The sequence below is a fragment of the Erithacus rubecula genome (genome assembly GCF_903797595.1).
Source record: "Erithacus rubecula genome assembly, chromosome: 2".
In the NCBI taxonomy this organism is placed as follows: Eukaryota; Metazoa; Chordata; class Aves; order Passeriformes; family Muscicapidae; genus Erithacus; species Erithacus rubecula.
In genome coordinates, this window is record NC_136685.1 from 34207270 (window position 1) to 34233698 (window position 26429).

General features: G+C 40.8%; 2 protein-coding genes across 3 annotated transcripts; one reads left to right on the top strand and one right to left on the bottom strand.

Moving 5' to 3' along the window:
- Window positions 1-1485: 1485 nt before the first annotated feature.
- AKIRIN2 (akirin 2) lies at window positions 1486-18430 on the bottom strand. 2 transcript variants are annotated; one of them, XM_079327283.1, is made up of 5 exons: window positions 17698-18430; window positions 7109-7252; window positions 6252-6401; window positions 2484-2555; window positions 1486-2169 (listed from the first exon to the last, which is right to left on the bottom strand). In XM_079327283.1, exons 1-5 carry the CDS (start codon window positions 17900-17902, stop codon window positions 2159-2161), a joined length of 582 nt encoding a protein of 193 aa, XP_079183409.1. In that variant the 5' UTR covers window positions 17903-18430; the 3' UTR covers window positions 1486-2158. The 2 variants fall into 2 exon arrangements, with proteins under 2 accessions (XP_079183409.1, XP_079183410.1); XM_079327284.1 differs by having other exon boundaries at window positions 6252-6386; window positions 17698-18365.
- On the top strand, window positions 17941-25923 carry LOC306812589 (uncharacterized protein). Its single transcript, XM_079327330.1, has 4 exons — window positions 17941-18497; window positions 23822-23872; window positions 24246-24339; window positions 25357-25923. Exons 1-4 carry the CDS (start codon window positions 18339-18341, stop codon window positions 25500-25502), a joined length of 450 nt encoding a protein of 149 aa, XP_079183456.1. The 5' UTR covers window positions 17941-18338; the 3' UTR covers window positions 25503-25923.
- Window positions 25924-26429: the final 506 nt, after the last annotated feature.

Consider the following 26429-nt stretch of genomic DNA (forward strand, 5'->3'; position numbering starts at 1 on the left):
TAAGAACAGGCCTTTCATGTGTGATTCATCACACCAGATACTGGCACTGAGATTAGCAAAAGGAGCCAGTTTGAAGTCCAAGACAGAACAAGCAGCAGCATAAAAAATGAAAAATTTCAAAGAATGCAACTTCATTTCCAAACCAGGCACAACTTAAGCATACCACAGCTGTTATACATCAGCACCCATGGTGCCATTCTTTCCATCTGCCACAACACTGCTTATTATGCATCAATTTGGAGCAGTGCAGGAGTGGCTGGTTGCTAGCATGACATCACTGCTTATTCATTAATCTTAAGATCCCAAAGGAAAAGATAAAAACACAGTAAATACATGAGATGTATGAGGATGCCAGAATTTGCATGGTGGTCCACTTAGAAGCAGTGATTTTCTTAGCCTGGGCAACTTAATAAAATGAGGTCAAAAAGTGAGGAGCAGGAAGGAGAGGGACTGAAGACTCCAAGGCAGACAACAGAAATTACAGCCCTTGATAGTTTATCTTCAGTGACAGGAGACCTGAGAGGGGAGTATAGCCGAGATTCCTCATTTCTGGGATTCTGAAAATAAAGTAGAAATAACCCAAATATTTAGGCAAGATAGGTTTCAGGACAGTGAGCAGAAAATACTCTGATACTGTGGCAACATGTCCATTTCTGAGCCTTCAATCCCACTCCCAAGTGAGTTGACCAAGAAGCAGAACTCATCACAAGGCTTCTCTGATACCTTAAGTAATCATGAGCCAACTACCAAGTTCATCTACCAGCTTCAACTCAAACTCCTCTGTTGATCTGAGATGGGACAGAGATCTATCACAGAGCAGACTTCCATTTACCCAGAAGCTGACAGTTAAGTTACAGAAGACAGCAGTTTATAATCAATTACTTTGAAACTGCTTTCTTGTCCCCAAAGTAGGTAACTGAAGGCCTTTGGTAGCAATACCTCCACCCCACAACACACAGATCTGGACTTGCCATGTAGGAACTTTGCAGTGATTCAGACCCAGCAGTGCCCAGACAGCAGCAGCCAGCAGCAACACAGCAATCTGTCAACAGCTGAATGCATCCAACAAGGCTCTCAACCCTCAACAGGCATTACACACCTTGCAATACCTACACTGTTCCAGCTTACTCTACACGCTCCTGCTCCACCTCATGAACACATTTCCTTTAATGTGTCACTGGAATCTGAAGGAAGGCAAGTGCAGCTGCTGTTTGAGTAATCTGCAGCAAGTTACATCACCAGTTTTGTGTCTGTTCTGTACCAAACATGAAAACATTTATCTTCCTCAACATGAAACAATATAGATGATCTATGGAAGATTTCTCTGCCTCTGAAGAATGACCTGAGATTTTAATCCACCTCCTTCTCCTGATCTAAAACTGACCCCCCCTGCTATTGCTAGAAAATAAAGTTTTCATTTAAACACTCAGATTTAAGTTTATTCATACACAGCAAAGTTCCACCTGTATATTAAAAACAAACAGATTAGAAGTAAATGTTTTATTCTTCCAACTAAATTCCAGTACTACAAGGGCAGTAAAACAATGATACACTGAAAAATTGCAGCAATAAACATTTGTTAAAGACTGATAGAATAAATAAAAACTACAAAAATGAGAAATCATATAAACCCATTCTTAACCCCCAAAAAAGTCATGGAATACAGAAATGCCCTCCTTCACTATTTCACAGGCAGTACTGTGGGCTATTTGCTTAAAATTGTCCTGGGATTACATTCTAACTTAACTGTGATTACAGCTCTGTTGTAGTGCACAGTTATGAAAACCACACTAACTTCAGTCAGAAGTGTCATTCTACATTTTTATTTACACAACCAGTGAAGGGCAACTTCTAGAACACCAGCTTTAATCCTTTACTTTTTCAAACTTATTAACATAAGAAGCCAAATCGTAATGATACAGCAAATGAGGCCACTGGTATTATTACAGGTAGCAAAGGTCCACATCCAGGTGGTACTGACATCAGGGAGCACTCCAAAACCAGTTGCTGCATAAGAGTGGTTGCCACTGACAAAAGCTTGAAATAACCTGTGTTCACAGGGGGGAAAAAATATGGCATTGCTGCAAGTCTTTACTGGGATAGCTTGCAACAACAAAACAGGGTGTATAGGGCAGCCCACATATGCAGAAAGTGTGATTCATGAAACATCTGGAAAGAGAAAAAAAAAAGGGTCAATGACAGCAGTACCAAGCATCAGCTCTGTGCAAACCTTCTACTATGGTAGCATCAAAACTGGTTTCAAGACTAAAACCCCAGCATGCTATGGGAAACCAGTTGCAGATGTTTTAAACACAAGCTGCATTTTCTCTCACACCACCTTTTCAACTTCAATATTCCATATTCTCAATTTCGACTATTTTACCTTGGGGCTTAGCAGCTCAACAGCAAACAATGGCCATTTAAATTATTGAACATTTGGTAATTCAATGCTGCTCCAGGGACCAGAAGAAAGAGATACTCACAACTGGCAGGCTGTTCTCCATATCGTCGCATGATCTGATCATGCGTGAACTTCACAAATGCGTCATATTGTTCTGCAAGGATGAAGCATTACAAATACGAGTATTAAGCTTAAATCAGCAGAAAAATACTCAGAAATACTCAGAAATTATTTCTTTACACTCAGAAATCATACAAGTTAAGCACGTCCCCAAATAGCAGTAGTTCTAAATAACTTAATACAGTTTGTAGCTGCTATTTCCTTTTTATCCTCCAGAACAATTCAGTCAATGTCCCTTTAATTAAAAGGCTCTTCCTTACAAACTTCTGTAAATGAGGAATATGGCAGTAAACTCAAAGAAAATTATGCTGTACATAAGGAAGACCTCAATATACCTCACACCTGGCTAAGTATCACACACCATATTTTGAAGAAATGAAGTGCCCATTTTACAGATCTATAATGCAGGCAGGGTAGTTAAGGAAAACACAGCATAAAGGTCAGTGCTAGGGCTGGAAACATAATTTGTCTGCTGCTACCACTACCATATGCAAGAAAATTAATTTAATAAAATGGAAACACAAAAGTACAGGAAAGGGATTTGCTACAGAGTCAGAAATTCTATTTGTTGAATGCCAGAAAATCAAGAGCAAACAAGAAACTAAAGGATGAATCCTAAGTCACTAAGTTTTGAGTAATTCCAATCACAAAAGTAGCTACTATGGGAGACATATAGTTGACTGTGGACTGCATGAAAATGGTTATTGTCATCTGAAATTAAATTTTGATATGAAACATACTTGGCTTTGAACTAAGCACTGTTATTTCCCAGAAAGGTTACTCTCTTTCTATACACACATACATACAAATACATTAACAATATTTTATTCAGTTTTAATACTGCACTCATCAGCAGGATATCACCTTTCAGAATTAGGAAATTGAACAAGGAGAGTAATATCTACCAGATGCCGCTCCTCTCCATTCCCCTTCCTCCCTTGTGGAAAAATACATGTGCAGCAATGTGGGGTTTTCTGAGAAAAGGGCAAGGTCAAAGAAGGCAATCTTCAACCAAAAATGCAGTTAGATTTGTAGTGGTTCCTAGTCCCACAGGTTTGCCCCAATAAAGTCCCCATCCTCTTGCAGGGATGAGCTTCACCTTTGAAGTAAACAGGGTATCAGTAATCAGCAAGCAGTGCAGCAGCAGCCCAAAGTACGGAGAGGACCCAAAGATCTAAGGACATTCATCCCTGACCAAGGGGGCCTGCAGTCACAGCAGCCAGCTCCCCTCTGCCACAGGCAGCACCTGCTTCACTGCAGTTCTGACCAGCACCTTTTCAGCAGCCACACGACGACTTCAGCCAAACAACAAAATAACACAAAGAGCAGACTGAAGGATCTAGTGCACTGAAACCATTTCAAAATATAACAGCAACTAGAACTTTTCCCACAAGTATTTATTAAAGGCCAAAATTGAACTTGCAAATGTTCTTCTTTAAAGGTGGAAGTCAACACACATGGCTGCTTTGTAACATTATTTCTGTTAGAACTACAGCTTTGCAAATTTTTAAAAAATCCAGTTACTAAAAAGCCCCTTTCTTGTGACATTCAGATTCAGAAGTTAAGCAGTCCAAAGGTAGGAGCAGCCTACAGTGAACTACTTGAAAATTTAAGTGAACACTGCACAAATACTCACATCACTGTGTCATATACATCCCAACTATTTTAAGTCAGGTGGCTACATGAGATGAATCCAAATACAATAATGATACTATAAAAGGCTGTTTTTCACACTCTTTAAAACCTTTCAAGCTAGTCTTTGCTAATGCTCTTGCAAAACCAAGTTTGCGCTAACACAGCGGTTTCAGGTAACAGAGGCAGGAAGAGAAATCAGGGCATTACAATGATCTGAGTTTTCCTTTTACCAAACACTTTCTCTGCATGAAAAGCAGCTCTGCTTGCAAAGAACATGAAAGAAGGAAAGAATAGGCAGTATCTGGCTAAGTACCTACATGACAACTCTGATTCAGAAAATACCCAAGATGCAAACATTCAGTTAAGTCACCTGAAAGAAGCTATTCAATTGAGATTTGTTATGGAATTTCCTTTAACTTCACTTCTGTAGCAAAGAGTATCACCTTACTGCACAAAGTTTAGAAAAGGATATAACCATTCTGTCAGCAGACAACCATAACTGGCCTTCTATGTAAGGAATTTCTAACTTCTTTTGTCAGTCTTTAAATATAATGTTCAACATATAATGTTGAAAATGTATTAGTGGCTTAATATACATGATGCAGTAACATGATCTTCCTAATTGCTCTTCTGGTGAGCACCACGGTAAGAATAAGTAAACCTAAATCATCTCACTTAACCACAATTCCCAGATAGAATTTAATCTCCTCCCTTTCCCAAAAAAAACCCAAAACCCAAGAATGCTCCCTTTGGACTGAGATACACAGTACATGTAAAAAACTTGACAGAGGGGCTTCCTGTTTGTTAAGAACTACAAGCTTGTACTCCAAAACTTGCCTAGAACAATTGTAAATCTATCTGGTCTTCAAATGATTATTTACCCTGTTAAATGAAATGAATTTAAGAAAATAGAAGAAATTACCTAACTCCTAACATATATGAATTGGGAGAAAAAGTTCTGTAGAGCCCTAATTCATCAGGGTGAAGCCTGATGAAGAAAAACACTGAAATGGAACACTAGGCCCAAAGCAGCAGAAGTATTCATGGTTCTAGTTATAGTTTTAAATAGATGCAGATTTAAGAGGGACATAGAACTGTAACAATTTCTTACACAGAAATGGCAGATCATCAAGTGTAGAACATTAACAGAATCTCAGATGCAGTGACAATACTACCACAAGCAACCCACAAGCGTGGTGACTTTCTGCATGTGTATGCCTGAAAAAGGTTTTATTCCCACCTGAAGAGACCTGCCACTGATGTTTTAAGGTGGGAAGCAGAACAGCAGTAGGTATTCAAAAGCAAGTATGCAGAACAGTGTGCTCAGATTTTCATTATCATCACACTAAATATTAAATTAGACTCCAAAGCACCTACCTCTGAATGCATAAGAATTAAGGTGCTCAAATACTAGGCAAGAGGCTTAGAAGTAAAGGATCTCAAAAACTGAAGAAGGGTCATATTTACAATGCTGACATTAGCATGATCTTTATGGAAAGATAAGCTGGCATCAGATGCCAAGAATTTCAGCTGAATAGTGAAATACAAGAATTCAACATGGAACATCAGAAAAACAGTCGAACTCCAGTTGATTCTCAAGCAGATACCAAACACTGATGGCAGCAGTGTGATGGCAAGTACTGGGAAGAGAAAGGGAAATCTTAGGTATTGTCATCTTGCCGAATTCCAGAAAAAGGAAGTCAGTTCCCAAGCAGGAAAAAACAAAACAAAAAAACAGTCCTTCAAAAAGTGCTCTAAAGGCAGTCTTTCTGGAGGAAAAGAAATAAAAAAAGAAAAAAAGAATAAAAAAAAAAAAAAAGGGGAACCTGTCAATTCAGACACAATAGCAAGAGAAAGTTCTAACTGAAATAAAATCACTGTATGCACTGCATAGTAGTAACTAAGAGTCATACTTTCTATCCAAAGCAGCACAGAAGGAAAAAACCTATCAAAGAGAGTAAACACCATTTTTTCTGTCATGCATGCAACCCCATACCTTCATCAGATTAGGTGAGCAAAAAACATACACAGAAGTAAGAAAAGTTTTAAGCTTTCAAGTGCACTCTGACATATATTATTCTGGACTGCAAGATACCTGCAAGTTTTGTGGTCAAAATTTCTTCATACTCTTCACGGATTTTCTCTTCACGCTCTTTCAGCAAACGTTCACAGATCATTCCAACTTGTCTGAGAGTAAACAGGGGCTGTTCTTTTTTCAATGGTGATGATGCTGCAGATGAAGTACCTAACAGCAAATATTTGGGCATATCAATTTACTATTACAGGTAGAACAGAACCAGTTTTTCATAATCAGGTTTTTTCGTATCTTTTACATTAAAGGAACTTTACAAAGCATTTGAAGAATACTTTCTCTGCTATTTGATCCTCCTAATTACTACTGAAGTAGAACTGGATGCTCAGAAGGAAGACATCTGTAGTGGACAATGCACACAGCTACTAAAACTCCAAAAGTGTTACACAAACACTGTGAACACCACTGACATGGCAGTTGCCACAAAGAAATTTAAGCCTCTATTTTATATAAAAAATTATAGTACAGTGTATTGGTGCCGAGACAGCTGCCTTGCAAAAGCCTATTACAGTCTCGGGGACAGAGTAGGCAGGATGGCTTCCTGAAAATATTACCAGGTTTTTTTACAACCAATTCTTAAAGTGAAAAGCTACCATCTTCCAGACCAATGCCATTATTGCCAAAAAAGAAGCAGGAGTAACTAGTGGGAATGTGTCATACCACAACAGGTAACAGGGAAAACTATTTACTCAAAGGGAATCTGACAGAGTAAGAGAATCTAGCAGAATTACACACAATTTATGTCCAAAAAAACAATAGCTGGTGAGAGGGTAAAAATATAAAACACCAAGTAACTAGAAAAAATTGTTTACACAAGCAGAGTCTAAACGTAGGAAAATTACACAGAATTATCTGGGTACCTGGCAAAGCTGGTCCAGTAAGGAGAAATGCATGTGGCTGTGCATCAGTAGAACAACAAGGATCTGTCTGCTGGAAGCTATTTTCTAAATGTCTTCTCTTCTGCATGCGTTTGTACTCCTGTTTTATGTTATACAGAATTTGTTCTAAAAAGAAGAAAAAAAGAAACAAAAAACCCCTAAAATAATTATCTTTACATTTCACTTGATTTCCACTCAAACATCAAATGCTGCAGATAAATAACAGATGATAAAAGATATACAAACTCTTAAAACATGATCTGCAAAATCTGCAATGTTTCACCAAAGACATAAAATCATTAAAATAATTAAAAGAAAGGTAACCTAGACTGTTTTCACCAGGAGAACACCAGTAAAAATGTTTTTAGTTAAGTATTGGCACCAGAGTACTGCTAACAAAAAAAAACCCCAGCAGCCCAAAATTTAGGAACAATACCATGTGCATGGATAAAAATTTGGCTAGAAAACTTGCACTAGTATTAATTATCTTTGTTTCATATATATTTAATCTTTAATTCAGTCTTTCATCCCCACACAGCATTTATCACTCATACAACAAGAGACTAGAATAAAACATCCATATGAATTGCCATTCCTCTCTGTAGGTTGAGTGGCCAACAGACAGCACAGTGAAGAGGAAAACACAATTTATACAATATGCATAAAGCACCTACTGCTTAAAATATCAAAAAATTGAAAGCTGACAGGAAAAATACAAAAGCTTTCCACAACATTTTTGACAGCCTCAAATTTATCCAAATAAAATATAGTGGATGGATCAGCAGTCTCTTTTGAAGGACTATGGTAGTATGTAGTGCAGCCTTTGATTGCAATGAAAAAAGTACAGCAAGTTATTTTAATAATCTCATTTCCACTGAGAAATGAATCCTTGCAACTACTAATCCTTTGTGCCTTCTCTCACACATTTGGTATGAAATTCCATACACCAGATGGCTCTCAAGTGCATCAGTGGCCTAACTGTATATCCTCTGGCAGTGTAAAATATTCAAGAAAATAACTTTATTTTCTACTCTTCACGTAACACCTTTCCATAAGGAAATTTCCAAAGACTCTCATCCTTTATGAGAGCTCTTACTTTTAAATGCTCAAATGCATTAAGAAAAAGATTATCTGCACAATTGGCTTCCACTGACACTACTAGACTTTTTAGCAAAGACAACTTTCCAAAACTCAGGTGCATATAAATCTACAGGATCATGTCAGAGTAACAAAGGACTCCACTCAGAACCTTCCTATCTCTATCACATCTTGCCAGTACAACACCATGAAAACTTAAACCAAATTTCATGTTTGTAATTCATATGCTACTGAGGTTCCATATCTGAACATTTCTAATCAGGAACCATGTGATGCAGGCAACTTCAGCTCCCACCTTCTTCAGCCAGTGGCTGAAGCCTCTGCTAGACCAAGTGGAAACAAACACCAATTCTCAGCTCAGATGTTCAAATACTGACATTGTGCATTTTCATGAGTCAGTCTAGAGATTTCCAATTTATAAAAGGAGAGAATCTGAGTCAACAGGAGTGTCAGCAAAGGAGCTTCTTTGATTTTGTCCATTGATACCTTTTCAGTCCCATGCCTGCAGCTGCAAAATGTTCAACTCTCTAAGGTCTAATATGGTTCAAAGAAGCAGCAAATGCAGAAGACAGCAATAAAACAGTAATAAAAAAGCACAGCAGGTAAATTAAGAGAAGGAATCACAAGAAAGGGGTGCTGGGGGGATGGAGGATTCATACTTTCTGTAGGACAAGATACACACATTCCTACTCTACAACACCAAAGTACATAAACCATGTTAAATCAAGATGCAGTCAGGCTTCCAAAATTAAACAGAATCCCATGTAGAGTTAGTCATGTGCATGCCCACATCAGTCAGAGAATGGCCTAACAGTATTTACACTCAATGGCACTATGGTGGTAGAACAACACTTGTCAAAATCAAGTGCTGTTCTGGCTCAAGTCATACAGTGTAATTTTGAATGGGAACCAAACTCATCTGTCCTAAAGCATGTTTACACTCTAAGAAACACGACTGCACATATTCACACTGCATTTGTATTAACTGAAAAACATAACAGACCATGACCCTCCTTTGCTATGACTACTTTGTCCTGGCCATGCTTTTCCAACTCCATGTGAACTGCAAAAAATATCAGCCAAATTTCAGGTGTAATAACTCAGATAAAAGTATTTTCTATAGTTCTCCTTTCTTTTATCTTTATTGTAGAAACATTCTCAAACCACATTAATCATCAAAATCATTAAGGACAAAAAAAAGTAAACAGACTCTGGTCAACTGATAAAACTGCAAGAGTTAAATCAACAGTCATATGCCATGTCCCCATTCAGTCCTAACAAACAATGGAAATTAAACAAGGAATAATTTACAGAAAATGTTAAAACACCAGCCAGAATGGTGTAGATTTTGGGAAAACAGTAACAACCAGGATAGCAAATTAAGATTTGTGCACCCAAGATACATGATTCTATTCCAAATTATACTGAATTGTGGCCAAGAAGTCTCAATGATATTACAGCAATTTCATCTACTTCTAATTTAGCAACACTTCTTAAATTGCCACCTTCAAATCTTGCTGTTAAGATCAAAAATCTCAAGAAAAACTACTAACAGATACTGGGAGATCCCCAACCTGACAAAATCACTTTAACAGGTAGCACTACTATGACTTCAGCTAAAAGTATAGAACTAAGCAAAGTTTAAGAGAAAGGGCTATTTAAACACGACACTGCCTACACGACAAATAGCAACCAGGAGAAAAAAAGCCTGAAATTTTAAGCACTGACTGAATATTTACTAAGCATTTCTGCAATTTGTTTTGTTAAATGGTACTCCTCTATTCAGACTGACTTACAATATTTAAGGCCCCACTGCTCAGAACTGAAAACTGGACTGTAAGGTGTACTCAGTACCTTGCTGATAGCAGGCAAGGAGACTGACTCATTTCACACTTTCCAATTTCCACCACTTGTAAAATGGAGATTAAGATTCAAGAAATGCAAGTTTAACGTAGCAGCAAACTTTCAATGACTATTCATGTGAATGATGAGACCAGGAATGTTCAAATAAAGCAGGCACATTTTTATATCAGCAAAGACTAAGTAGATACTCTTATTAACTCACAATAGCATAAAATCTTAGACTTAAAACGACTTCTCTGTGAAGTGAAATGTTAAGACTGCAAACATTTATGACTCATTTTAAATGAAAATCTGAATGCCAAATTAAAATCATCTAAATATATTAAGAAAAACTGCTTAAATGCACCAAGTTACTTCTCAATTTACAGTTCTGTTTCATAATTCCACACAAATATATTAACAACATTTTTATAGCATCTCAGCACTTGCAGAAAGGCATGAAATATTAAGGTAGTGCAAACCAGACAACTTCTGAACACGATCTATACAGCAGACATCTAACTTTAAAGACTTTTAAAACTCTGACCTAGTTAAGCAAATCTTAAAGAGTTAGCAGATCCAACCTACTTTTGCTTCCAGAAAGTCTTCCTGCTTTTTCAAGTTTAGTTTTTTAACTTATCCAGATTCCAATTAGTTCTGACTATTCTCTCTGCAGTGCACAACTGAATTAAAATGTGCTCTGAACTGATGTCAAACACAACACAATTTATGAGCCTCTGTATGGAGGCTCAAATTATCCTTTAAATCAATGACATACATTTTAATTAACAAATTATTTTATATATAAAAATTTAGAATCTGAAAGTACACTTATTAAAGAAAATCTACTGTCACCCTAAGACTATAAAATTTACGTAAGAACTTGCATTACATATATTACAACTTACTAGATATCTTCAATAAAAGCTTTCATCCACTTTGTACACACACTGAAGTTCAAATCAGATACACATCAGACAATGATTTGATCTGAGATGACAAAAGGAATATATTTAATATGATGAAGCACACATCACTGTGTTGTGAGGCCTATTCTCAGTTTCTCTGTAATTACACTCTGGCCCCTGTGCCCAGCGCTTCCTGCTGCTTACAGCTGCCTCTGAAGGCACTGAGATATTTGGCAGAAAACTCCAGGCAGAGGTGCTGAAAGTGAAAATGAGACTTGCTGAATCTGGTGCAGCAGCAAGAAAAGCCACACTGCTAACACACAAAAGGAATTAGTACTTCATACCCAGTGTTTCAAATTCAACATGACTACGAATCTCCACCAGTTACACAGAACCTGTTTTATGCCCCCTTCTCCTTCAGGTTCAAGGCTAAGACTGACAAATGAAAATTGCTATTGTCTCACCATAACCACCAAAGGCATCAGGGATTCAGTCAAATACACCTGAATATAATGAAATGGATACTCTTTTTTTATCCAGAGCTCTGTACTGAGAGCATAAAGTTGAGTACATAGGTTAAATTTTGCATTAAGATCTTTCAGAACCTGAGATGCCATTTGCAGAACAAAGATTTCTGAATCAAGAGAGGATGAACAGGGTAAATTAGAGTTCAAGCTTTACATCTGAAATATGATTATCACATAATGGATTACAAAGCCAAATATTCATTTCCAAGGACTGATGTAGTCTCTACTAAGATCCTACTTTCTTTAATTCATGATAAGTTAATATTTTTCGAAATTCTGCCATCTAATTACTTCATCCTGACCTGTAATTACCTAGAAATTATGTACAAAGGAAACAGAAGTTCAACTTGAAAAGTTAACAAGCAAACAATTATTTTGTCCGTTTTAATATCTGCTTTTGAAAAGTTAACAAGCAAACAATTATTTTGTCCGTTTTAATATCTGCTTATCAACTATGAAGGTGCTGTCTGTTTCACCTGAAGGACTTTCTTCTTTGGGCTTGATTTTTAAACTATCAATCTCTCATCACAGCTCCTGGCTTCTCTGATTTAGCTGAAGGAAAATTCAGCAAAACACACAGGAAGGTGACTCAATGCACTGAAATCAGAGTAGAAGTCTTCCTGGCCTGAAATGGAACCTTTAGCTCAGGTTTCAGTTTGCAATGTCACCATTCAACATATACATTCAAACTTGATGCATGCCTGAGATTTCTTCAAAATAATCAATCAAATGCTATCCTGATGTCAATGACATAAGTCTTTACGGATTTCACCTTCTGTTAAAGCAAAACTGCTCCACTGTCCTAGTTCAAATTAACATGTAACATTTCCATTAAGCCTTCAATCTTATTCAACACCTAGGTGATGTTACCACATTCCTACTTTTGGTCTCCCCACCAGACTACTGACATACAATGCTTATTTTAAGATGCCCCTAAAGGCAGCACTGAAGCAGAGCAATGGGTAAAGGTATTCCTCAGGGGGTTTTTTTCTACTTAACCGGGGAACCCTGACAGAGACAGAAATTAAAACAACCCAAATATTCCTATTTCTTGCTTTGGTCTCAGGTATCAACCACTCCACTTATGCTTCTCAATCAGGCACTCTAAGAGCCTAGTAACAGAATATATTACTTTTGGAAACCACGTTCCCCCTCAGAGAAGAGCATGCTCTATGCTGGAGAGAAAACACCGATGAATGGGTACAAGCTGACACCTCACAGCCACTGGCTGTAGCTACAGAACGGGACAGAAGCATTGCCACGAACTGGGGCACAGAGCAGACCACCTCAGGAGATCCAGTTACTCCAGGTTCCAGGCTGACAGAAGTTCTGGTTCTCCCACAGGCTAGATGCTCACATATGAATTAGCTCATTCTGCAAATGTGTTATTTCAGGAAGTCCCAGTTGTCCTGATCAAGGGATTGAGGAATGAAAAATAAATCAAGCAATGCAAAATGTATTAGACACAGCAATTAGATCTCTCCCTTCACACAAAATGTCACATTGCATTTATCAGACTTGCCGTTGGAAAAAAAAAAAAACCAGCTTCAACATTTTATGACATCTACGACCAAGTGTATTTAACATTTATAGTCACCACAGGCATCTACAGAGAATTTTTTCATATAAATTAAATTATGAAGTCCAGATGCAGCCATTACATGACTTTTTTAAGGGGTGGGAATGTTTTGCTTTTAAAAATCCTAATGACTTCTGCAATACTGGAGCAGAATGAAAAACTTGGCATCTCACTGAGATAATTTAGCAATAAATACACATGTGGATAAGTTAACAAAACAGAAATTAAGCAGAAAGAGATGCAGCACTACTAATACGTCACATTCCAAAGCCACTGGATTTGCTCATTTAAAAGCCAAACCTATGCTTGTCCACTGCCTGACCAAGTTTCAGATAGAAGTAGTTCAGTTTGCTCAACAGGGCAACTCAAAGGTCATAGGAGGACAGCTGACAGGGAAGACTAACAGTTCCTCCTATTCAATAAGGTCAAAGACATTTTCTTGCATTAATTTTGAAAAACTGTGTCAATTACATCAATCTTTTTCCAGACTATTCTGTGAAAGAAAAAAGGATATACTAAACGCAAATTTATCTACCTTCTGTTTGTAAAGAAACCCTCATGAGAGGCCTGTTCTCAACAGGTCCACCCACTAGGGTTCTTAGTTTGCAACATTAGTTAGTTGCTGGGAAGTGTTGAGGCAGTTGAATGTTTCAGATGGAGAAAAAAACTGCATGTGCTAAAGTCGGTGGATTTTTAAATTATCTCATCCTTTCTGACTGCATAAAGGTCTTTCAAGTTAACCTCCGGTTTTGGATGAAGTGTGGAAAAAACCCCTGTGATCTAAGTCTCTCTTCAGAGCTTCTATGTGCCAGGAATTAGGAGACTTAAATCCTTAAGATCAACATTATTTGTCCCTTCTGTCTCTCCAATTTCTTTTAGCCATATTTCCCACTGTAGATGCAATCTCAGAAATGTCCAGACATGCAGGCTTTCAACAACTAACCTGCCTCTGAATTTAAAAAATTTAAGACTAATTATTTTTTCTTTTTTTTCTCCCACTCCTGAACAATCTGTTGTTATCTGGGTAAAAATGCAAACAATGGTTCCAAAACATCCAGCAGAGAACAGAGAAATAATATTGCCAATGTTTTCTCCTTTCACCCTTGAATTCATTTAACAGCTTTGAAACAGAAAAGCACCCTTTGGACTTCAGAGGAAACCAAACAAGTCTATGCATAACACATAGGCAGCATCCAGACCCAGGTGTAGATATTCTGATAACACAAAACAGTCTCATTTATAGCTAGAACTTACATGAAACTAAAACTCATCTGTAGTATTCAAGCAGTAGAAAAATATTTAACAGGAGCTGAACTGCTTATAGTGAACACAGTTTTAAAAAACATCATTCTACATGCAAACAATGCTATTCAAAAACTAGGAAACACACTCATGAGTATGCTCAAGCCAGTAAGCACAATTCCACAGAAAGTACAGACTGTAAAGCCACAATTACAGTTTGGCTGCCAAATTCACCGAGAAACTGGAAGTGACCTAACAGCTGTTCAAATAACCACAAAATATTAAAACACTCTTGTGAGAGATAAATTTCATCTTGAATAAGCCTACCCTCTCTCAAACAGACATTGGTTATTTGTCTATGACCACTCCATACAGACAGCTGTTTTCTCATCTGACTACCACACTGTGTTCTCAGTTCTCAGCACACCCCTCAATCAATCTGTATTCTGCTTCCAGAGAATTCATTTTTGAAATGATGAATGATGTGGTAAGAAGTCGTGGTGCTGATATAGTGTCCACTGTGTGAAGTTAAACACTACCAGGTCAGAATATCAGATACAAGAAAAATGTTCAAGCATGAACTTAAAAGTCTAAGCATCAGGTCCTTAATGTCTAGAGCTCTGATTTCATATGAACATTAATTTTCATTATGTAGAATTCAGACAGACACTTTTTTAAGTGCTGAAAATCTAAGGATTACAGAAACAGGCTGAGAAAAGCCCAAGCCAAGTCAGAATTCTGGCTATTGATAATAAATTTCCCAACACATAAACTAACACAAAATGGTGACTCGGGAACACTTTTTAAATCGGACTGGAATTCTTTTCACATGTACACCAAGATTTATCTGACCCTAATGCAGACATCTGCATCAGAAACAGTCATGTGAACTCATTTTAGAGTCAATATAAAGCAATATATATTTCTGCAGCACACTAGGCCTCAACCTAAGTCAGAGCTCTAGAATAAATCACCTGATTCTTCCAAGTGATTACCAGGAAAAATGCAAACTATTAGTTCACAGGTACATTTACACAATTAGATGAATCACACACCATCTTTCAACAGCCCCGTTTAAAATGATGAGCTCTATTTTGCTCAGTGAGGGTCGAAATGAAATACACACAATGTGATAATACCCCTAATTTCAACTGAAATTAAAAGCTAAGCAAGCTGACTAACAGATACATTTATACCAGCACAGAAAAAAAGATTTTTTTTTCTGTAATGGAAACCAGCGGGAGCTTTTAAGTAAAACCCACGTAAACATGCACAACTTATAAATGCTTCAAGTTTTGCTTAGGAGTATTCAAGTGCTGTACGAGACATTTTGATTTACTGCCATTCACTCTTCATTATATTAAATGCATTTTTTATACATAAAGTACACCCTTGTCTGTACAGAAATCACCTTGTCACACGGCTTACCACCTGCACCTCTGATTTTCTCAGGAGATAGAAAGCCCTGTATTCGCTCAATTTCAGTAACATCTCAGTTTTTAAGCCCTTCAGAATGATCAGGGTAGAAGCTTAGGTATTACCTCAAATACTGCTGTAGGTTGTCTCTTCTGAAAATTTTATTGATTTGCCTCCTTTCAGCAATACATATTTACTGACCAGACAATATTTATATTAAATATTCATAACCTAAGCTCTCCAAACCCTAAAGAAATAAAAAGAAAGCATTGCAAAGAAGTAACACTTATCCTCTAAAAGAATCAAATTAGGTCTCATTTAAAATATCTATTTCAAAGTACATGTCATGCCTCACTGTACCAGGGAGTGCCATCCATCACAACTCTCATCCCAGACCGCTGACTCATTCAAGATCATTTCCTAGAGGTTCAAAAAAATATCAAGGCACTGATGCCAAGTTTTAATCTGTAGGCCCTCTATATTTCCTCCACAGCAATTTTTTATTATTTGATTAAAACCTCTAAAAAAAAATGTACTGTACAGTACCGTTTTCCAAACTAAGAATATTGAAACAAGGCACTGTCCTACGTGTAGATTGCAATTTGAACATTCAAACTTAGTGCCTGGTAACCTGGAGCCAACTTTTATAATAAAAGGGAGTACCAAACACAACAGCGGAAGGAATTCTGCTGCAACAACTGCAGAGGGCCTTTTTTTTTTTTTTTTTTTTCCCTGCACACAAAGGACACGGATACATCCATACCTCGGCGCTACAGGCGCTCATGGCCGCGAGCCGCACCGGCCCGGAGCGCATCGCTGGAAGCTGCCCACTGGACTAAGCATGGCACGGGCCAATCGATCCTCCGAGCCCTGCCAAGATGAACTCCTTGCTTTTCTCCCTACTCGCTGCTAAAAAGAACTCGGCTGGTTTTTAATTGACAACCATTACACAAGCAGACCTCGAGCTCTTAGGACCGCCGGTTGACTCATCTCTCGCACCTTAAGAATGTAAAAGGGTTTCGTTCTTGCCCCGCGTCTCCCAGACGAGAGGAGGAGACCGCCCGATTCCATTTTATCTGCCCTAAAGGCAACTCTCACCCTTGCACACAACCGCTTTTAACGCTCGGTTTCCCTACGGAACTTTTAAGGATACCACAGAATGGGTTATCCGGGACGACGGCCCGTATTAAGAGGCTGGCAAGTGGGATTACCCCTTTGTTTTATCCGCTTTTGCCTTTTCCCAGTGGCATTTTGCGGGTGATGGATGACAGGCCGGCCTCCCCGCCCTGCCCCCTCGCCCTCCCCCGATGTCTGAGCAACGGGAGGAGGTGCCGCCGCCTCGACCCACCGATAATGGCTGCGAGGAAGGGATCGACTGGGGCCCCGCCGGCTCCCGACCCCAGCCGCACCTCGGTCACACCCCCGCTCCCCTGCCGCCCCCAGCGTTTCCGCAGCTCCACTCGCCCCTGCGGCTCTCCTTGCCACATCCAGGAGAGCAGGAACAGGAGGGGAAAAAAAAAAAAAAAGAAAAAAAAAAAAAAAAAGCCGGCCACCTCCTTTCCTAGGATCGAGCTTCCCCCCCAGTAGCACCCCCACCCCGTAGGCTGCTCGGGTCCCCTTCTCCAGTCTCACCCCCCCGCCTTCACCGACCCCTTTCCTATGGCCACCCGCCCGCAGCGGCTCAACCCGCCCCCCCTTCTTCCTCCCCGTCCCTCCTCCTCCTCCCCCTCCTCTCCTGCTGCAAACGGCCATTTCTATTGTGTCTCTCGGTGCCAAGGCGAGCAGGGATCGCCCCGGCCGCTGCCAGCCGCACAGCCCGGCAGAAAATGGCTGGAGGGGGACGCCAGACTCACCCAACCCCCTTCTTCTTCCTCCCCGCTCCCGGCCGCCTTCCCGGCTCCCTCCCCGCCGAAGTGTCCCCGGGGGGGCTGCCGGGTGCAGGGAGTGCCCGTCCCTCACCTGTGGTGAGCCGGGACGACACCTCTCCGAAGGGCGAGGGCTCCATGCGCAGGTACTTCTGCGGGGAGGAGGCAGCGGCGGCGAAGGAGGAGGAGGCGGCTGAGGCCGGGGCTGACAATGGCGCACATCGCCTTCGCTTCGGGGACGCCGGGCTCAGCAGCGGGTCGAAATCCAGAGTCCTTTTCAAAGTGGCGCCGCAAGCCATGGCGCGGAGCGGCCAAGGGGGTTCAGAGTGAGGGGCAGCGGTGGAGGCAGCAGCAGCCGGCCCTGCCCAGAGGCGTCTTCCCCGCTGTCTGGAGTGGGCTAGGGGGGAGGGAAGGGAAAGGAGGGGGCGGCTGCGTCAGGGCCGCCTCCGCCGCCTCCCCGCCGGCCTCTCTCTAGGGAGCGGCCCCGGCAGCGGCAGCAGCAACCCCGGTTCAGTCCGGCTGGGTCTCCGCTCTCCCTGCCCGCTCCGCCCTGCCCGGCCGGGACAAATTCCGCCCGCGGCCGGTGGCGGGGCACGAGCAGTGCCGAGGGGCGCGGCGTCGGTCCCAGGTGCGCGGTGCGGGGCGGCCGATGCGGGGCGATGGCGTTGGCAGGGCCCGGGCGGCGGCGATGGCGGCGGCGATGGCGCTCCCGGCCGTAACCCCCGCACCAGCAATATGGCGTCAACAACAACGCCGCCGGTTCAAACGCCAGCCCCCCCCGCCGCAGAGGCTCACGGGACTCGTGGTTTCCCCGCCCCGTCCCCGGCCGCTCAAAGGCAGGATGGCCTGTGGGGAGCTGGCACTACAACTCCCGGCGTGCACTGCGCCGGCAGGGTAGGCTTCCGGGTTCTGGTTTAAATCCCCCCTGGGAGGGTGCGGGCTGGGGTGTGGAGGGGGATGTGGCGGGACCCCGGGGAGGGGCGGCAGGTCTCCTTGGGACGCGGGGCACAAAGAGGGCCATGGGCCTGCCCTGCCGCCTGATAGCGCAGTGTCGAGCGAGCCGGGCGGCCGGTGTGCGTCCGCGTGGCGCTTGTCTGTATGTGAAATCGGGGGCAAAGTCCGTTTTAGTGGCCTCCACAGCGAGGGCAGAGCCGGCAGCGTGCGGGAGTCCGAGGAGACAGCTAAGGACACTCGTGGAAAGGCCCCACGATGTCGGGAACTGTGTCACGGCGTAACCGAGTGGTTTCCCTGTAGTTGCATAAAGCACATTCTTGCTTAAGGAGGGTGGTGAGGGAGGGAAGAGGTGCAAAGAACTCTAAAGCTGCTGCTGGGAAGAGCGCAGCTCTTTCCTGTGCAGCTTCCTGATTGAAACAAACTGTGTTACAGGTCACCGCAGTGGGAAAGCTGGCAGAGGTTGATAACCCCCAATATATATATATATATAACTTTTAGATTTTCTGTATCTAATGTTGTTAATTTAACCATGGACGCAAAGTCAAGCTGTCTTTGTAAAACAAAATTACAGATATGCCCTCCTAAAGTTTTGACACTTTGGTGGTTTTTGATTGTGTTCTGAATTGTAAGCTAGACTTTCTGTGATGACATAAAAAAACCCACAAACCTTACCATCCTTTGGAAACAGGATTTGCTGTACACCTTTGGAAACAGGATTTGCTGTACACCTTTGGTGTGTGGCATATGTTGTTAATTAAGCCACAGTGGCACCCAGTCAATCTAAACACCCATCTGACTGTGCTGGCATTGTGGTTGTGCTGCTCTTGGGGTAGCTGAGGTTTCAGGTGGTGGGGTGACCTAGCAGAGCCTTCCTTCTCAGCAAAGTATTTGTTTTTTGACACAGACAGCTTGTGACAATGTTGGAGCGATTAGGTGAAATTTGCCTTATGCTTGTCTGAGTTGCCTTGGCCTAAAATTAATACTGGAAAATCGGAAAATGAATCCTCTGCTGTGGGCTGTTCCTCTGAAGAGGAAGTACTTGGAGTGTTTCCTTGGAAATAAGGATGCTGACAAGCCTTTGTACAACTAAGACAAGTTCTGCTTCTCTGCAGCAAGACTCAGGAAATGTACTGATGTTATTACAGTGTTACAATTGTCCTACTATTAGTGTACTGGTATAACGACTTCTGTGGACACTCTGCTTTGGAATAATGCTGGCTGGTTTTCCATTCATTTAATTCTTCATTTCCATTACATTTCCCTAAACATACAGCTTTCCCTGTGTTTGGGCACTGCTGTTAAATATTCCTACCAAGCACTTAACCCAGCAAGACTAAGGAAAAATTGCTCTTGCAGGTTTTGAATTAAGGAAATCCCAGGTGTCTGTCAGTGCATGTATGATGCACCTGTTTAGTTTGGAGTGCTCTGTTCCCTGCTTCTGCCATCATTTGTATGCTGGGAAGTGCCTGTGTTTGGGTGACGTAGTGGAAAAAAAAGTAACTTCCAGAATAACCAGCACTTCCCCACTGAAATTATTATTTTAGATATATATTCTGTATTCAGCAGCAGAAGAAGCAAAGACTTGGTGACATTAACCATGTAGCACTAGATCCTAAGAACCATTCAAGCACAATTTAAATTAATTAAGACAGTCTGAGGAATCAGGTGAAACTTCATCAAGATAAGCTACTAGAAAGTCAGCTTTTGCCAGCACAGGCAGCACTATAATTGTAAGCAATTGATTAGAACTGTGATTGTCCTAATCAACAGAGTTACTTAGCTTTTATCTGACCTTTAATTTGTTGAACTAAACTGAAGCAAGTCTGATTTAGGTCAAAATAAGAATTCACACAGCCCTTTGCAGCAAATTAAACCCAGCCAAACCAATGTAGCTTTGCATGTAGACAAGCCCTAAGGCAGCAAAATGTCCAACAGCAGTGACAAAGTGCTTGATGGTTGTCAGGGAACATGTGTTTTTACTTTCATTGTGGCAGGAAACACCATAGGGTCAAGGCTGCAAACCACTGTTTATATTGTTCTTCTACTTACTTATTATATAACCAATTTGCAGTGCCCCATTATGTGCTACATGGGGTGCCTTTAAAATTATATATTATAAGCATCTTTTGAAAATAAATAGTACCCACAAATTTTATTAATATTGGGAGTGGGAGATCTTATTCATAGCTGGCATTGTGCTAGATTATATTGAATATTTACTTCAAGCATGACACCTGTTAAAAAGGCAAGACCTGACTCAAGACAATATTTTGACCTCTGTAGAGTCCTGATTGAGGTGGGAAAGTAACCCTTTCAGTGTATTGCTTTGGGATGGTGATGGAAATATCATAGTGGACCGAATTTTAGGTTTTGTGCATTCTCTTCTCCTTCCTTCTGCCATTGCTTCATTTCCCCATTGGTTTGTTGTTTTTATTTTTTGTTGGTTTTTTTGGGGGGTTTTTTTTGTGGGTTTTTTTGGTTTTTTTTGTTGTTGTTGTTTTTGGTTTTTTTGGTGTCTTCCTCTCATTCTCTTTGTAGACCATCTTGACTTTGCTTCCTTTTCCTTGAGACATCCTATTTGTTTGATGCATGATCCATATCACAGTCCTTATCTTTTCTTCTATGCCATCTAACCATATTCTTCCCAATTCACCTGTGGCTCATTTCTCATTAACCAGTCGTGTTTGTCAACGAGACCACGGATTAGCTGAACAGTTTCTAGTCCTTGTTCATTTCACCACAAATGAACAAAATTCACTTTAAGAGGTGTCATGCCACTTCAATTTGGACATGGGCACCAAAAGTTTCTTAGTTATGTATTAGGCATATGCTGTGGTTGCAGATTTTGTGGGCAAAATGCAGCAGTGGTTATCTGCCATGATATCAGTGAGGTGTTTGTATGGTACCAAGTGAGAAGGGATTATTTATGCTGAAAAAAATAGAGATTAGTACACAAACTGTAAAATGGAAAAAACAGCTGAAAGGGAATTGGAATAAATTTCTCAGTCTGCTTTGCTATATAGGAATCTCTAGATGGTGCTGGACAAAGGGAAAGGATACACAGGAATAGGAATGAAAGGCAAAGGTCAGTGAAGGTCAGCTCTGCTTCTTTAGATGCTGACTTATGCTGACTTTATTTCTGTACCAGAAATTATGACCTGAACCTGCAACATGCTTTGACTTTCAACAGGACAAATCTGTTTCTTAGGTCTTAGCTACAAAGGTATTGCCAGCAGCAGTACAGAAGTGGATTTCCAAATATAAAAGACATTCAAAACGCTAAGTTCCTCTAAAATACTTTATATACTTCCACATATTCAGAAAAGATTAATTAAAACCAGAATCCGTATAGAAAAAGGTAACTGAGCTGATTAGAATAATATAAAAAGGAAAAATTAGCCCCAGGAAATTAAAGTGTTGTTATCTAAGTGTTATTACTCCTACTAGTTGAATTCTATGATTTTTCCCTAAAAGCACAAGGGAAAAATAAGTTCAGGAGATCTGGTTTATGATGAAGACCATGTTGATAACAGGAACTGTCAGTTACCTCACCCAAATGGAAATACAAGGAAGATTTAGAAGCTCCAGAGGAATGAGTTTCCAGAACACTCTTCCAGTAGCACCAGTATGGGTGAAAATAAACTGCAATCTTTAGTTGCAGGTTAAATGGACTTTAGGTAAGGCCAAGTATTTTTTACAGAAAGGGATTCTATGATATTGATGTTTTCAGGGACATGAGACAATTAAGAATAATCCAAGAAGTTTTGTAATGCAAATTGACAACAAAATCACTGGAATTAAACATTTTACTGGTGTGCTGATTTTGGCTGGGGTGGAGCTGATTTTCTTTTCAGTAGCTGATGTAGGATAGGTCTTGGATTTGTGACCAGAACAGTTTTGATTGTACAGGGATATTTTCATTTTTTGCTGGACAGTGCTTGCATGGCATCAAGGTCTTTCCTTCTTATCCCACCAATGAGGAGGCTGGGGGTACTTAAGGAGTTGGGAGAGGACCCAGTCAGGACTCCAACTGCTGAAAGGGGCATTCCACTTCATGTGGCATCATGCCCAGCATATAAAGCTGGGGAAGAGGAAAGGGGTGGGGGCAGTGGAAATTCACAGTCGTGCTATTTGCCTTCCCAAGTCACTGTTGGGTGTGATGGGGCCCTGCTTTCCTGGGGATATCTGAACACCTGCCTGCCCACAGAAAGCAGTGAATAACTTCCTTGTTTCGCATTGCTGGCGTGTACAGCTTTTGCTTTCCCTATTAAGGTGTCTTTATCTCAGAAAATTCTGATGAGATTTCTCACTTTTACCTTTCCAATTCTCTCCCCCATCCCACCAGGGGAGTGGCTGTGTGGTGCTTAGCTGCTGGCTGGAGTTAAAATGTGACAGCTTGAAAGGATGTGAAGCAGGAATAACCCATTTGAGTCAGTTCACCTGTATTCAGAATAATATATTGAGGCTATAAAAAGAAAATTACTAAACTCACTGGTGTATATGCATGAATTGTGCTAACAGACCTGGTTATAGAATAATTAGGAAGCACTGAGTAAAATTTTGCAGCTCTGACTACTGCAATTACCTCAATGATTTCAGGAAAGCATCAACTAGCAAAGCATGGATCATACTCTTTTCTATCTGTTGTTAGTCACATCCTTGTATAGGATCCCCCAAAAAAGTAATGGTGTATAAGGAGGGCAGTGTCATGAGGTACTGGAAATGCTGCTGCAACCTAAAGAAAGATTGCCTTACATCACCGTGTCCTGAATACCCTTACCCCCCAATGTCAAATGTTTTTATAACAAACGTTTACATTGTGCCTATCAGTTTTGTTCCTCCCTTTTACTATTGTTAAGAATTCACATTTTTAAACTTCACAGATAAATGTTGCTGCCTGGATTTTGGACAAATACTGTGCCATGTTAAATTCTGCTTTGCTATTGATCTTAAAAAAACAAAACAAAACTGGTGCAGTGCTTTAGCAGAAAGGAACACTGTACTTCTTATGAAAAGACTTTTTTTTCCAAAATGTTCTCTTACATCTTTGTAAAAGAACTTTTCATAATTGATTCTAAGGGTGAAGAAGCAGCATGGTATTGCATGTTAATTGGAGAGTAGAATTGAGTCAACTAAAAATATATTGAGCTGGAATGGTGAAAAAAATTACCAAGGCCAAGTATTAATAATGTGAGTAATACTGAACATGTAAATTAAGAGCCATTGAAGTCAAATACACTGAGCTGTGAACATCTCTTTTTCAGTGGACTGGAGCCTGGATCCTCTGTGAGCTTACACAGCTGTGTTGGGCTGAGGTATGGTAAAGCTCAGTTTTTCTCTGTGCCAATATGTTAGTAAACAAACCAGCACAGGACAGGGTGACAACTAACCTATCCATTAACTATCTCTTATTGACTTCCTCAGGACTAGGAGGAGGCTTGAGATAGTGTTCATTCTGTTCACTTGCAACACATAAGAAATGGGCAGGTACTTTCCCCTGTTCCTTCTGTGGAAATTTTGCATAGAAGCCAGCTGGAAATTTTGCTTTTATTAAACTCAAATTTCTGCATAGAACAATGAAGAACTGGGGACTTGAGTTAAAACTCCCATTTTCCCAGATCATTTTTTAAATGTTCAGCCCTTCTGTCACTATCTTACCTGTCTTTTCTGTCCTTCTGTTCTTTTCAGATAGTACCTGGCTATATTTTATTATCAAAAACATCTTCCTTCCTGCTTCAGCTGACCTCCAGGATGCTCCTTGGTCTCCCAAGCAAGGTGCTATGTATGTGTGCTCTATCATCTATACACACCTATGGCTGAACCTACTTCTCTGATCCATCACCCATTCTGTTCCCCTCTGCCAATCCTGTACAGTACTTTTTATTTAGCACACCTTTTCCATTCCTAAAACAAAACACAGCACCCATCTTCTGTTGGCAAACCCATTCCTTGTCCGTTCTCCATCACTGCTGCTAATTCTGTCATCCTTCAAGCTGATCTGCTCCTTTTTCTCTCTCATATAAAAGTTGGTTTTAGGTCATGGCTGTTCTGTGAAGTATTTACAATGACCTGTTTCCCCACCTCAGACCTTGTTTCCAAAATTCTTCTCCAGACTTAGGTCACCTCTAGCCTGAAGATGCTCATAAGTTACCAGCTTTCTAGAACTCTCTCCCAGGGAATCTTTAGTTTCTCCTTTCCACCCACAGGTCAGGGTCTCTCTGTTCACCATTTCAGGAGAAAAAGTTTTCACTGCCCTCTTCACCCTTTTTCCTCACTATAACCAGGAGCACTTAATCACCTTTGTGCCTTCTTGGACATTCTTGGGTAGTTCATTCCTTTGCTTTCAGGCCTCACCTTTGGGGCCTGGCATTCTGGCATTAATTTCTGGTTTGTGTCAATCCCACACATTGTGGTCCAGTCCAGCTTTCCTCTAATAACTTCCTTCCCTTCTTCATTCCCTCCTCTGGCTTTCCTCAGAGGACTTTTACTCATGCTTTAAGTCTGGAACAACTGCACCCATCTTGTGAACCAAATCCACACTGCTTTCATTTGAATCTCCTCATAAAATGTACTTGTGCCATAACACCGATCCAGCTCAGATTCTTCTCCTGAAATACATCCCGTCCCTCTATAATAAGAGCAAGTCCTGTTTTATAACAAAACAGAAAGAACAGAGACTGACTACACAATTAATTTTTGCCAGTTGCTTTCTGCCGAGAGCAACATGCTTGTTCTTATCCCACTCCTTAGGGCTGTCCTCCCTGTGTGCCTCCTGTTTGTCCTTTTGTTTTGTTATCAGCTTTTGATTCTTTTCAGAGGGGTCCTGGCCTGACCCTGTGTTCACACTGGTATGAAGTGAGGAGTAGCTCCTCTTCAGCAAACAGAGCTTTGCCAAGGCAAAGTTTCTGTGGAAGGCGATCAAGCCTTTGTTTTAATATTAGCTAATAAAGCCTGTGCACAGCTCCAGCACAGCACTCTGGCTTTAATTAATAAGAATTAGCATATACAGCTACATGTACTCTTTTTATTCCCTCAGCTACTTTGAAGAAAACCTCTTTGTATGTCTTCCTGGTTGATCTGTGTCTTGACATTAAAGAAACCCCAAACGAATAAAACCCCAAAACCAAAGTAGCATCAAACTCCCACGCAAACAAAAGGCTCCTCCTGCCGAGAGGAGCCAGCTCCCAGCCCCTGCTTCCCGCCACTGGGGAGCCATCCAACTCCCAGCCCCTTCCTCTGCCTTTGCACAATCCCACTGCAGCGACTTCCCAGTCTTAATTGGAGCCTCTGGGCATTATTGTGTTATTATGATTTAATAAACAACCACATGAAACACTGACATTTAAATAAAAGTGAAGAAAGGAAAGCTCTGGCTCCTAGACTGTTTTGTTTTCCTGTGGACTTGGGTGGAAGCAAGAGCAGGTTTCCTATACAATACCCATGATCACAAAACACGTGCTTACATTTAATGTTATAGGAAAGAGAGCCCACTGTGAATGAGCAGGCCAGACCTACTGCAGCTGTCAATCCTTGTTGCAGCATAAGGTGTAAATAGAGAGTCATAAACTGGACATTCCTGAATTCCCGCTTTTCTTGCCTGAGCTACAATTTGCAAGGGTTTAGCCCCATTTTCTACATTGTGACCCCTAGCATGTCCTTTTGAATGGTTATCTGAGACTCAGCCAAAGGGATGCTATTAAAAATAATAAATGGAAAAGATAGTTTTATTTTTGTATCTGATGTTTTGAGGCATTCCACTGTGAGAGTTATCATGACAAAAGAAAATGTGTGTCCTTGAAGTGAATGCAGAGGAGCACAACTCGTTCAATAAGGTTTTGAAAGAAAAACAAAGAGCTGAAGGTCAGATCTGAC

What these genes read in the sequence shown, in the direction of transcription:
- AKIRIN2 (XM_079327283.1), bottom strand. Translation starts at nt 17,902, where the DNA reads ATGGCTTGCGGCGCCACTTTGAAAAGGACTCTGGATTTCGACCCGCTG. An exon ending in TACTGGACCAGCTTTGCCAG is followed by an intron (nt 6,402 to 7,108) that starts GTACCCAGATAA and finishes ATTTGCTGTTAG; the next exon opens with GTACTTCATCTGCAGCATCA. An exon ending in TTTGACCACAAAACTTGCAG is followed by an intron (nt 2,556 to 6,251) that starts GTATCTTGCAGT and finishes TCATCCTTGCAG; the next exon opens with AACAATATGACGCATTTGTG.
- LOC306812589 (XM_079327330.1), top strand. Translation starts at nt 18,339, where the DNA reads ATGGCGTCAACAACAACGCCGCCGGTTCAAACGCCAGCCCCCCCCGCC. An exon ending in CACAGCTGTGTTGGGCTGAG is followed by an intron (nt 23,873 to 24,245) that starts GTATGGTAAAGC and finishes TGTTCTTTTCAG; the next exon opens with ATAGTACCTGGCTATATTTT. An exon ending in TCTCCCAAGCAAGGTGCTAT is followed by an intron (nt 24,340 to 25,356) that starts GTATGTGTGCTC and finishes TTTTGTTATCAG; the next exon opens with CTTTTGATTCTTTTCAGAGG.